The sequence below is a fragment of the Strix aluco genome, chromosome 1 (genome assembly GCF_031877795.1).
Source record: "Strix aluco isolate bStrAlu1 chromosome 1, bStrAlu1.hap1, whole genome shotgun sequence".
Taxonomy (NCBI): Eukaryota; Metazoa; Chordata; class Aves; order Strigiformes; family Strigidae; genus Strix; species Strix aluco.
In genome coordinates this window covers 21,759,696-21,773,319 of record NC_133931.1, presented here as the reverse complement: position 1 = coordinate 21,773,319, position 13,624 = coordinate 21,759,696, and the positions used below count along the sequence as shown (strand labels likewise).

General features: G+C 38.0%; 1 protein-coding gene across 2 annotated transcripts in view; it reads right to left on the bottom strand.

Annotated features, from left to right (window-relative positions):
* Nucleotides 1-1,755: 1,755 nt before the first annotated feature.
* The window catches only part of DPYS (dihydropyrimidinase), a 32,189-nt gene continuing 20,320 nt past the window's right edge, over nucleotides 1,756-13,624 (bottom strand). For both annotated transcript variants that reach the window (XM_074846787.1, XM_074846796.1), the window contains 3 exons: nucleotides 6,239-6,446; nucleotides 3,417-3,508; nucleotides 1,756-1,897 (listed from right to left, as the gene is read on the bottom strand). In XM_074846787.1, coding sequence (XP_074702888.1) covers nucleotides 3,434-3,508; nucleotides 6,239-6,446 — 283 coding nt within the window. In that variant the 3' untranslated portion in view covers nucleotides 1,756-1,897; nucleotides 3,417-3,433. The remainder of the gene's footprint in view (nucleotides 1,898-3,416; nucleotides 3,509-6,238; nucleotides 6,447-13,624) is intronic.

Here is a 13,624-nt window from a genome sequence, read left to right as displayed (position 1 = left end):
TTAAAAAGAGTGGATTCATGCACTCTTGAGGAGACGAAATGAAGACAGGCATCCTTCATACCAGAAAGTTCCAGTTATGAGAGGCAAAGACGGGCTAGGTGGAAGGTGACTGCAGAGTAGACATCTGCACCATAGTTAGTCACACTGTACTCTCTTTGTAGTCGATGGAGACAAACTGGCACTGCAAGAAAACAACTTATCTCATCCCAAAGGAGAACAGCTCTCGACAGGCTCATCTAGCCTGTTTTAGATCTCGAAGCATGGATGAATAATGTTCCAGAAGCACCTTTCTCTCTGTTGATTACAGAGGGAGACTAGACAACAAACTCAGATGCAGACCATTGCAGTAAAGAAGTCTGCACTGAACAGTGAACCCCGTTCCCTTGTAATAGCCATTGTAATAGTGCTGGATCCCTGGTTCTGCTGTTCTGCTGCCCCAAAGACAACCTGAGAAATGGGAACCTGTGCTAGCTCTTCCTGAACATCCCCATGATTATCCTCCATCATCTTACAAAGAAAATTCTCCTTTACTATTTAGAGACACAAGAAATACCACTTAGTAGTTTTTTTCTCATATGAGCTCATACATCTCTGTATGCCTATGAATATAGCAGGAACTACAAGTCTGCTTTCCACTGTCAAATTTAAAATAACAGTAATTATCATATTCTTTCTGTATCTGTCTTTAAATATGAAAGTCTTTCTGTGCCTGTTTGGCTCATGGATTGCAAAAAACTACAGGTTATACTGTTTCTACACATAGGACAATAAACTCACTGTACAGGTGTTTTTGTGTTGGCCTCATTTCTTTCTTAAATATTACCCAGTGACAGTTGCTTAAAAAGAAGGGCTATCACATGTGAAAATGCAACTTTAACCAACATTCTAGGTTTCCAAAGCAAAACCTGTCTAGACATGGTAAAAGAATCATGTTTCTAAGAACACAATTACCTCTCAAATGGGAAATCAGATAAATAGAGAAAATGAGATTTTAAAAAAAAAATTAGGAATCCTATCCTACAAAACCCAAAGTATTAGTTGCATTAGGGAAAAATCTCATATTATCAGTTTAAAAAAGTGTTTTGAAATTAATGCATTATGCTCTTGCTCTGGTGATCCCACTTCATAAGCCTTCAAGTTATGGGTGTCTCTCCATAAAGCCAGAACACAAAACAATATCGTAAGTGAGTTCATCAGTATGGGTAGCATAGGTTTGCCTAGGGTATAACAAAGGAAACACTTGAACACACCAATAAATGCTTGGCTGTGCAGCTGGCAGGGACAAAATTTATAAACTTCTTTAAAGACAGGGACAGGGAGATATAGCAGCAGGTCTAAAATAATGACAGTTCCCTTGAATCAGCATTTTTCTGTACCTGACCCCTTCCAGGAAGGGAAAAACAAAAAAATCAAATTCAGTATCTGCTGTCAGAATTCTTTGCATTGCTAAGCACAACAGATATCTTCCTAACACATGAAATTAGAGAATTAGGATTCATCTCCTGTGACCTAACAGAGCAACAATGTAGAAAGCGTGCTTAAAAGCCACTGTTCAATTGCTTTTACTTTATAGATTAGCTGATACCTTCTAAAGATAAATATTAAGCAATACCATCCCCAAACTTACCTACTTTTAAGAACCTACAGAGCTGCTGCCTCATTATAATTGTAGTTACTATTTTTACTCTATTTTCTAAAAAGAATTTTCCAGTTCTTATAACAAAATTCCTTTTAAAGAGAAATTGCAATGACAACTTTCATGCAGGAAGCCCAGTATAATGTTTATTTGTTACTGTTTTTTCATGTTGGCTCTTGAGAAGTTGATTGTGGATTGATTGTTGGACCCAGAATGCACTGCTTTGGTGGGGACAGCAGGGTCATTTTCATTTGCTCTTATCTACAGAGAAGGAAAAGACAATATGATATAATCTTTCAAAAGAAAATATCTGATTTGCAATTTGTCACTCAGAGAGGTAATAATGGAGAAAGAGTGCTAGGAGCTAGGAAGAATGATTATTGCTCCCTCACTCTATTGCTAGCCTTTAGTCCTCTCTATTAGAAAAGCTTTCTCCCTTATGACAGAGGAAAACAAATAGGATGCTGCACTGTGATGCTGCTACTGATGGCCTGGATGAGGTTCACTGTGAGGTAGCTTTAAAGGAATGGTACAATGAAATGTGGAAAAGCTAACTTCACCCCCCCACCATTGCAGCTGTGTTCTTGTCCTCACATTAATTAGCACTAAGAACAAAGCCATTTTATGTTATGTGCAAACTGGGGCTTTACATCCATCTGTTGGGAAATAATTTCTGAAACTAGCTGATCTCATTGTTGGTACACATATGCACCCAAAAACTCAGCCTGGATTTCATCATGCTTGCCGCCACCCACTGTTACCCTGACCTGTATTAATCAACTCCCCTGCTGTGGTAGACAATATTTCAGCTGCAGTTGGCATACAGCAGCATCATGTCTCAATTGTGTTTGCTGAAGATTTTACCTTGTTCTTTTACTTCTTCCTGAAGCATTTCTTCTGCTTGTTAAACAGCTAAAGAGTGAGGTGTTGTTGCCTAGTCTTTCTCCCCAGATGCCTTATCCCAACCATATATTGCACTGCACTGATCCTTGCTAGGTTCTTCTGATAGACAATTCAACTCACTAAGCCAACAGAAAACTAACCCAGAAAAAGGAAGCTAACTGTTTTCTTCTGGCTTAGGAAGTAAATCAGCTCACAGAAAGATCTACTGTGCACCAGGGCATACACAGGTGAGGGAGTGTCAATAACCAAGCTGTGGACACTGGAGAGGAGGGAAGGGGAGATGTCAGGTGTTATTCCCTGTTAGCAGCACTGAGCCTTACAGCACCTCAACCATCCATTAGACCACTGCTGACATTGACTGCAGCACCTCTATTTCGTGAAGACAGCTGTTGTCCTTGCAAAACAGATCTATCAATCAGCTTAACCCAAACAGCGCAACTGGTGGAGAGTTACTGTCTGTAACAGAGGGACACTAAAGAATTTAATTCTTCACATCAAGCTGGTTTTGTTTGTTTGTTTCTTTTTTCCTTCTGTAAATTTGCAAGCCAAACATTTATACTTTGTTTATACCCCTGGTCTTAACTGAACTCAGGTTTTCTACGGGCCTTCATACCTATGCCTCAGTCTAGCAGTTAAACTTCATTTGCTTCTCTCAGCTGAACTTTTTCAATGAGGCTCCAATCAGGAAGATGTTCTCTATACCTGGGCTGCCACGTATTTTTATCAAATTTAAAGATACCAAGACAACTCATCTTCTGAAAGGGCTTATTTCAGATGAGCCTGTCACAAGCTAGATGGCCTGCTACACTTTTGTTTTCTTGAAGTTTCAGAGAAGCATTAAGTAAAGTAGTTTTCAATAATCAAAAGAGACAGTTACCTGCAAGAGCCAAAACATTATTTTGCTGTGACAGATGTTCCTGAGACCAGGCCTGTATACGGTTCTCTCTTAACAGGAACAGGCTGACAGACCTGCAATAAAATATTTCAAATCTTTCACTATTATTTGTCTTCCCCTTGCAATTGCTAATTGGACACAATGAAAATAGCAGTCCTATGATAACCCAGCTTTGTATGTTATGCATCCCAACAATTTCACCAAACCTCTCTCTTGAAAATGCCCCTTACACTGGGATTAAACTGTTCAGTTCTCAGCTTTCATCGGGATCTGGGTGGCTCAATCTGTTCAGCACTGTAACAAAGCAATTCTAAGCCCATTTTTTTAAAGAAGCAACTGATCATGTTCCACCTCATTTTATTGATGCTTCTCCCTTCCTTACTCCAAACAGATCTTGGAGTGGCAAAACCTCAGAAATTATGGCACATAAATAATTAGGATATGCTAAACCACAATCATAAATCAATTAATCTGGTTGCTTCTGTATATTTTTTTAATCTTGACTCAGATACCTCAGGATATCCCAGGAGAGAACAGGTACAGAGAAAACACACCTGATCTGCTCTCCAGAACAGCTGACTCACTGCATGTTCAAGCTATAAGCTTGTTCTTTGTTAATCACATTTTCCAGTGATGCTCTTAATACAGGTAAGAGAGGTTAATGAACATCAGTGAAAGAAAGCAAATCCTGCCTTGTGTATCTACTATCCACCATCCCAGCTGCTGGCTACACCAGGAGGTTGAGCTGGTTGAAAAATCACTTCTGAAGACATGCTGCACTTGATAGTTTGGTTAAGAGAAAATTCTCTCTACCTTTGATGAGAAATAGAAACCACCACATTCACTAAGTCTTTCAGAATTCTGTAATTATCAAATTTCGTATAAATTTAGTTTAGTTTTGATACTAACCTTCCTCTAACATGGTATATAAGGCTTTAGCAGAGACACCAGGATCTGGAGTCACTAAAACTCAGCTATGCTTGAGGAAGCACCTAATTATCATTTAATAACTGCAACACGTTCTCTTACATGAAAAGGAATGCCCCAAGTTTTTGCTGGTATAATGCCAGTACAAATCTGTTTTCAATAGCTAGTTTCTATTACCATTACCTGGCATTTATTTTGCATTAAAAGTCAAAGGGATCAGCATTGCACAACAAAGAAAATGCTATAATAATAAGCAGTCCTCATTAACAAAGTACTAAATAGCTTCAATGTCCAGTGGATTAAATAGACTCACAGGCACATAAAACTTTGTGCAATGAATCATACTCTGCTGAAGACAGATCCAGAAGACTATGATTTCTAAGAGGAACAGTGCAAAGAGAATCTACCTAGATTATAAATGTAAAATGAGTCTACTGTAGGTGAGCAGTTCTCAATATTTAGCCTGTGAGACCATCTTATCTGCAGCTGGCCATGGAACTGCATGACCTTTGGAGCAATTATTACAATTCATTTACTTGTTCAGTGGAAAGGGAAGATCTTTTCCCCGGACAGATTCACAGTTAGGACTACTGATTCACTTTTCTACTAGGCTGGGGAAGTCCAGGTGCAGATTATTTTCTTTACCCTTCCTTTCCCCCAGAAACATTAACCTTTGTTCACATTGAAAAAGTGAACAGAATATATAAAATTTGTGGACAGATTTAAATAAGGAATCTGGTTTCAAAATAAAAAGTGAAGTAGAAACAGCATAGTTAGATGCTAACATAACACAAGTGAAAATATCTCTAGTTTATCTAATTTACACTGACTTGTACTGGTACCCAACAATGCAATATTCTGTTTTCTGTTCTTATTCCCAGGGAAAAACTGTGTGTGTTCATGAGGGGACTTTCCTGCTTATCCAGTGTATTATGTGTATCAATTTGCAGGCAACACACTAGCTCCTGTGAAAGTGTGGTCTTTGGAGGAAAGGCTCACTCAGTCACTTTTACATGCCTTTCTCAGTCCATCAAGACAACAGCAGGAAGAAATATACAGAATTATCTTGGAAGAATTTCAGTGGACCATACCTCACATGGATGCTAGTCTGATTCAACTTTCAGATCCTGCAGTGAATCCCACTGATTCAGGTTGTGATTTTAAAATGTACTTAGTCTGGGTGTTTTTGAAAATCCTACTCACAGTAAGTAACACTAAGTATGCAAAAGCATTCTTCATGAATGCTTGCATGGTAAATAGGCACTGAAAATTCAATCTTCATGTATTTGCAATATTTCTCTTTCAAAAAAAAAATAGAACAAGAACTTGAACAAAGCTATCTTGCTTGGTCTAGCAGCACACTTTGCAGATGTTCAGCTGTTAACGCTTTCTTGCTGGAACAGAGCCAAATGTTCAATATTCCGCAGGGTTTATCTCCAAATATCTGATCCATGAAAGAGTTAGAAAATTACTGATTTCTTCCTCAGTGTCAGATTTCTTCTTGCATAGAATATTAAGCCTCTCTGATTTTTAGTGATATCAGTGCTGAAACATAGCAGTTAGTCAGATTACTCACCCACTCAAAAGTGGAGCAAAACTTTGCCTACTTTTATTGCAAGTTGGACATGTTTATTTTAAAAAGTACCCAAGCTTAGTCTATGAGCTGTACAGACTACTCTAAGGGCAGGAACTAGTCTATGATATTTTTCTGTAAGATAAAGAGCAATAAAAATTGAGTCCTTATTTTCATTTCCTCCCACCTTAGCAGATTTTGATTAGTAAGGGAAATTACCGTTGAATCCCCAAACCTTTCTTCCCAAGAGCTAGTTATCCTCATGTTGTACAAAGCATTACAGAGATTTATTAGTTTAATTAACCTGCTCCCGCTGCTTGACTCGTTCGTAGACATATGGAGGGAATGGTGGACGGGAGACGTATTTGCCTTCTCCTGCTGTGACATTGAAAGCTCCACCTTCATAAACCACTTTGCCTCTTGAAACTGTCGCAATTGGGACTCCATGGCAGACCATTCCTTCAAAGATATTGAAGTTGTTGGCCTGGTGATGTGTCTTTGCAGATATTGTCCTGTGTTTACAAAACAAAACAACACCCCAAATTACTATGATCCTTGAATTTTACTTCATTATAAATTTTTGAGAAATTGATAAAGAAAATTTAGCAGCATTATTAAACTATGACACTGTACAGTACATGGATTGTACATCATGGAAAGCTGTAAAAATAGGATAGAGCAACAACATTTCATTGAACAGTAATTGCATTTCAAAAGAATGAAAAAGGAGTCAAAAGGACAGGACTTTGCAGACTTGAAATGCAAAATTTTCCACTAGAAAGAGATTAGTGGGAAAAAAAATCAGGTTGCAATATTTTATTTGGATAGCACGCTTTCATTCTGCCTTGTCAAGCAAATATCTATGTATGCTAAGGTCAGAAAAAGCTCTGACCTTTTAGCTAGAATGGCTTGCAATTTCAAGTTTGAAAAGTATGGCTGCAATGTTTCAAAGATTGAGACTCATGAATAACACAAAGATTATTTCACTGGAAAGTCAGTAGATGGTAATGAATTTTGGTAACTCTTCACGTGAGTTGGATTGATCCAGTGACTGACAGCCCAAATATCTCGATGCTGCTAAATAATAATGGCAACATCAAATTTCCACATACCTTTCCTCCAAGGGTATTAAGCAAATTATAATTTTAGACCTCAACGTTACTCATTTGAGCTATGGTATTATTTCTTTGCTTATGCATAGACCTCATTCTTTATGATCACCATTTTTCTAGCCAATTTCCCCAACCCTAACTGGCTACATTAAAGGCAGAGCCAGTGCTAAAGCTGACATTAGCATCTGGAAATGCAGGCTGTGTATACTTCATTATCTATTTTCCCTACTGAGCTATTTACTATCTACTGTATCTAAAATGCGGCACAAGATTTTGAATTTTAGTTAATTATTTTATTAACTTCCTGTTTCCAATCTACAGATTTTTATTTTTTTTTTTAATTTTCAGACTTTATATTTTCATTGTAATCTGTAATTTCTGAAAGGAAGAAAGCTTCATGCTTTTGGCTAGCAGTCAGAATTTTCCAGAATGAAAAGTGAAAAGCCTATCATGCATATATAGCATTAACATTATTCCAGAGACTACATCTTTTGCAAAAGAATTATCAAAGTCAAAAGTAATATGAAATATTAATAGATTAAAATATTAATCTATTTGGAGATTAATTTTCTAAAACTTCAGTTAACTTCCTTATCAAAATGAGAAAACCACAAAAAAATCTGTATCTTTCTTGAAATATAGGCATTTTCAAAAGCAATCACATATCAAATATTTCAAATGATTTCTTATACAGAGGAAAAAATAATTTATGGATGGATACTTAATTTTCCTTTCATATTGTTCTGTTGAACTAAGAGAAATTGGTTCTACTAAGGGCTACATTTAAATCTTGGTAGGAACTGACTTTTCAAGGGCTGTATATATAGAAATACTGTCTATGACCAATCTTCCCATACGAATAAAAACTCTTCCTTATTCAGCACACCTTGAACAGAAAACTTGTGCGTGCCTGCTCACCAGTATCAGCATCATCATGTAAATTCACAGTGGAAAGTGTGAGCAATAGAAGTCAGACCTCTTGTATTCACCAGTCCTATGAATACTGTCGAACAACTTTATCCATGGGTGTTATAATAGCACTACAAAGAGTTTGTGAATATATTCCTCTAGCTTACCACATTACCCTTAGGGTCCAATTGCTAGAACGGTAAGTAAGAACAACTAGTATAGTTATCTTTAGCATTCTCTGAGTATACATCATATCTATTTGCACAATAGCACTGAGACACAAGAAAAATGGAAAAGGTAATTTGAGCAAGCAAACAGAAAAATAAGCGAGATCCTTCAAATCAACATGTGAGCTGTTTCAATGTGCTAGAGCAGGATCACTAGAGGCAAACACGTCAGAGGTATGTCATTCATAAAAACATACAAAATGAATGGAAGTTAGCACATTTTAAAGTAATATCCATTTGTACAGATAAACCTTACAATATGACAAAACACATTTCCCAGAGCCTGTCTCAACAACAAACTTATATAGAACTCATTTACAACTTTTCTGTTGAAACAAGCCTTAGATCATGCTGCCCTTTCTGAAGGTGAAGCGCATTCTCCTTGATGGAGATAACCAAAATTTGTCTGTGATTTAACCTTTTGACGTTATCAATGGCAGTGAAAGTTTCAGGTAGCAAGTGAGCAATCAATTAAAACAGAACTAGACAATATGCTTGGGTCTGAAGCTCACAACACAGCAACCTTATGCAACAGACTGTTTACTGCTGTATCAGCCATTTCAGTATCAGACAGCTTGCCAGGAATCTTAGTGAAATGCCAATGTTTGCTCTGAATGTCTGAATACTATTGACCACTCAGCTAATGGCAAGAATGATTTTAACCTACTTATAATCGAAAAAAACAGGACTGCCACTGTCGTGAAGTATAATCTAACAGCTGCCTGCAGCATCCTAAGTGATGCCTGACATAAGGGATTACTCAGCATGAGAGAGCAGGTTCTGACTCCAGGCGTCAAAAGCCTGTATCGGATTTTTTTAATGAAATTTGTAAAATTCTCTAATGCTGGTTATAAACTACAGTGGCTCTTGTTTCAAGCAACCCTTTCTCAAACAGAAACTGAGATCAGAATGTTTACTTCAACATTTAAAAGAACATTCTCCTCTACAAAGAGGATACTGCAAAGACATAAGGCTCTGTTTTGATCCTAGTTACATCAGTGTCTCCATGTCCTTCACTTCAGCTGCTTTTGATACACCTCTCTTGCAAAGAGTTTTTATGCTATCGATATAAACATTGACATTCCTCTAGTACCAAAGAGGAAGACATGCTTCTGAAATTTTTTTTTTTTTTCAATGCAGTGCTTCTCTTCAACTAATTTTCAGTCAAATAGCAATTATTTTAGTCTGAGAGCTATTACCAGATTTTCTCTGACTGTGTGAGGATTCAGTGACTAGTAATCCTGTATTTATTTATGGTCTATGTGACAAAGGGTTTTATTGCCACTCCTAGAATATTATATCTAAATAAACTATGAACTGAAGTTTGACATTTAGAAAAGAGCATCAGATTAAACTAATACAGAAAGCTGTAGGGTGAAATTCAAGACTGTACAGGTGGTCTGCACAAAAGTTTTGCCCTGAAGCTTTGTTAAGAAGTTAGAGGTACCGGTTTTCATTTCAAGTCAAACACAACTCAGGAGCATCATAAACATGTCTACTCCTCAGTCAGAGCCTGAAATACTGAATAGTGAGTTACAGTCAGGCAGGGGTGAACTGGATGAAGGGAAACCATTAGACATTAGAGTGATCTTCTACCCCTCATAATGCATAGGACATGAAGGAATCTACATCAGCCCAGTGAAGGTGGATCTGTTGGACCAGAGTGAGCAGTAGTACCTAAACTTTGACTGCTGTGAGGATTATCACTTTAATTTTCAAGGTGGGCATAAGAAAATAAAGAATTTAATTACTTTTGATGGAAACTGGATGTATACCTCACAAGTTTTCTTTAAAAATTCCAGGTACAGGAATATGAAGGAATTCTGTAGTCAATAGCCCTTAGGCAAGAATAGCTGATGAACAGCTCAATAAAGGGAGTGGACACCTATTTTATAATTACTTAACTAATTAATTTAAAACATAGTAATAAAAGCAGCTAAAATGACCTGAGTCCATTGCTGAAGAGAAAACAACTGCGTTGTTGACAGCTGCCATAGAAAATCCACTTATGTAAGAGTGAGTATTTGAGCTGTAAGCAACTTGTCTCAGTGCTTACAGTGCAGGATCTCTAAGCTTTTTGGAGATCGGAGTAGGTGAGAAATGCCAGTTTGCTGAGGATAGTATCAGCCTTTGCAAGCTGCCTCTTCATATCACTTTCAGATGCCTTTGAACTCTCCATATTGTTAACCTGCTTTTCTAAAATCTAGAAAAAAATAAATAGAACGTTCACCTTTCTGTGCTGTCTATTCATTTATACTGATAATTAAGTTGAACTTTGTTAATGTTAGAGTCAGTTTTATTAAAAAGAAAAGCAAAGGTGGGGTAAAAAAGAGAGGAAAAAGAAGAAAGAGAAAGTCTTATAATGCTAGCTCTAAGCCTATAATGTGGACCAAAAACCCCATGGACTATTTTATATTAAGGAACTGCAGTAACTGCATATGCATATATATGCAGGCAACTATTTGTAAAGTTGTACTCCTAGTCTCTGAAAAAATATCTTTAAATAAGCATTGCCTTTGAGTAGCCACATGAAGTGAGGAGATTTGTAGATAAAATAACAAATGCAAGAAGAGTTAGGAAGTTAGTGTTTGGGAGCTTCAAGTCAAAGTGACTTATCTGAGGGATGGGATCTTTATTTCATGAAATCATATCTCTTAAAATTCATCATTTGAAGATGGGTATAAAATGACAACAAAATTATTTTTCTGATTATGGTTAAGTAACTCATTTGTCAGCAATACCATCCATCTGGTCCTATCAATCACTCTAAGTTGATATCAGATGGAAGTGAAAATTGTCAAACTGTATAATGGGCAGGAGGGAAACAGTAATGAGAAATTAAGCTTGCAGAAAAGCATAAAAAGAGAGGAAAATATGTATTAGTCTATTCAATGACTAAAGAAGATCTGGAAGTGATTACCAGGGAGAAAAAGGCAAGGTTATATAAGGAGAAAATAAGGACATTTAATTTTTTTTTGTAACATTTGTTAAGATTCTGTTCTCTAAAGGGAGCAGCTGACATTTTGCGAGACAGCAAGTTACTAGGGAAACGTACATCATGCTCTCGGAGAGGCTTATTTTGTTATAGTTCACAGAACCACGGAGTCAGTGAGGTTGGAAAGCATCTCTGGAGATCATCTATTCCAAGCCTTCTGCTCTGATCAGGGTCAGCCAAAGTAGATTTCTCAGGGCTGTGTCCAATCGGGTTTTAAGTACCTCCAAAGATGGAGACTCCACAATTTCTTTGGGCAACCTGTGCAGTGTTTGATCACCCTCACAGCAAAAAAAGTTATTTCTTATGTTTAAATGGAATTGCCTGTATTTTAATTTGTGCCTATTGTTTCTTTCTCCATGTCCCCTTAATTTGAGATAACAGGCCTTTGACAGGAACTCTGATTCTAGTGAATTAATGTGCATTCATGCATGCACACACTTGCATTTGTGCAAAAGAATATGGGGCTATTGAAAATGCCAGAATATACTTGTCCTATGCATATATTTGTATGTGACATTATTTCATTTTGCCTCATTGTGTCTAGATGCTGTTAGCCATATACCCAGTATTCAAAATTATACTCATTCATCAAAAGAGTAAGACATTTGCACTGTTATTTATTCTAATCATCTGCTAACATCTTGGTTTCTTCTTCTTTCATGTTACAAAAAATTACAGGCAATTGCTTGGGAGAGTGCTTAAATGTTGTGACTTGTCCCCACTTAAGCCTCTGAGGCTGAAGACGACTACAAATGTGATAGACATAGGCTGCAGATTTTGGTTCTACCAAATGCAAAAGATTTATCCATGAACATATCTACATGCAAACAAAGGCATTTGAGTGAACATATGCCAGCAGACTGGGACACTCTGACTTCTCACTAGTTTGCGTCCAGTGGCTGTTTCCCCTAAAATGCATAAACAACACTGGAAATGGGCTAGAAACCCTGTCTTCCCCAGTCATGTCATAGCAGGTAGATTACAGAGTAACATGTCCTCTTCCCCCCTCTCCTCCTCACCTCAGGACTCCTGCATTCCCTGCTAATAAGGGACCCGGCTCCAGCAGCTGTGTGCTTGGGGATGCAGCCACCACTGCTGTGATCAGGGTTGAGCCCAGCATGTGGGCGCATGTGGGGCACACACTGGGCCTGCCAAAGAGGGCCACTCCAGCAGAGTCCAAGGAGGTGAGGCGAGAGACTGTCACATGCACAGCCAGCTCTGCCTCTGCATTCAGAACTAGCTTACTTTTAGGCTATATTTAGTGAGTGGAAAAAAACTGGTGGGTGAGGCTTCCCAGACTGTATGTCGCTATAATGAAGTGGCTGGACTTAGAAAGTTAAACTCCATTTGAGGTGGGTTTTTTATCCCTACGGGTGTTTGATCTTGCCTTTAGGGCCTCATTCGGGGCTTATTTGCAAAGCTCTGGAAGGCCACAGTGAGTTTATTGAGCCCTAATATCTGCCAGGAGCTGAATGTCTCTTATGAGATCTTTAGTACCTTCTGCCCCTACTTTACAAGGGATGCTTAGTCCTTTCCACGGCCTGAATTGGGTACTGCAGTATTTAGGTTCCTTGCTGAGCATTTCTGAAACAAGCCCTAGTGATTTTGTATTGCTTGCTTTAAAATAGCTAAAGGCATCAGCTATAGAGGACACTGGCTTGCTGACAGGTGACATTCCCTTTTCCTTGCTTACTCTGCCCTCTCCTTCTGGAACAGTCTTTACAGTTGCTTTTGTTTCACAGACTTGGGGCTGTTACATTATTTGTGTGCAGCTGAAAGAAGTCAGTGAACATGCTTGATCAAAGCACAGATTAAAATAAGACGGTACAGTGAGTACACATTTGCTGCCTACATGCATTTTTCCAAGGAGTTCTCACAAAACAATCCTGTGTGCACAGGCTGTACTTGGGATGCTGAGGGTGTTGAGGTCTGCAAGATAATGTTTGGTAGCACATAGCTGCAATAAACCAACAGGTCCCTTTGGTATTTGTGTGTTCTTTAATGAATATGCAATGAGTATAAGGAAGCTAAGAAATAGACCTAACCTGGCAGAACTCATAACCCATCATTTCTAATGCAGTTTCTTCTAATTTATACATTTAATGTGTTTCTTCCCAATAATGCTTGTTTTCATGCAGACCCGCTAAAACCAGTATTTAGAAACTTTTAAATACAGCAGCAAATCTGATAACCGTTCATATATTTTCTGCAGAAATTAACAGAAAATGCCGCAGAAATAGGCCAGTCAACTAAGCTGACCAGTAGAAAGAAAGCCTCAACTAAAGTGACTGAGTGCTGGAAGTGGAACCTTGAATTGCAATTGCTCCCAGCTTACAGAGCTGTCACTTTGAATTCACTAGGTTTTTGAAACCAAGAAAGAGAAAATCCTGAATGCCCAGATAGCGCCCAACATGTTGCTGTTGTGCAATGATGTGGGAGGGGAAATG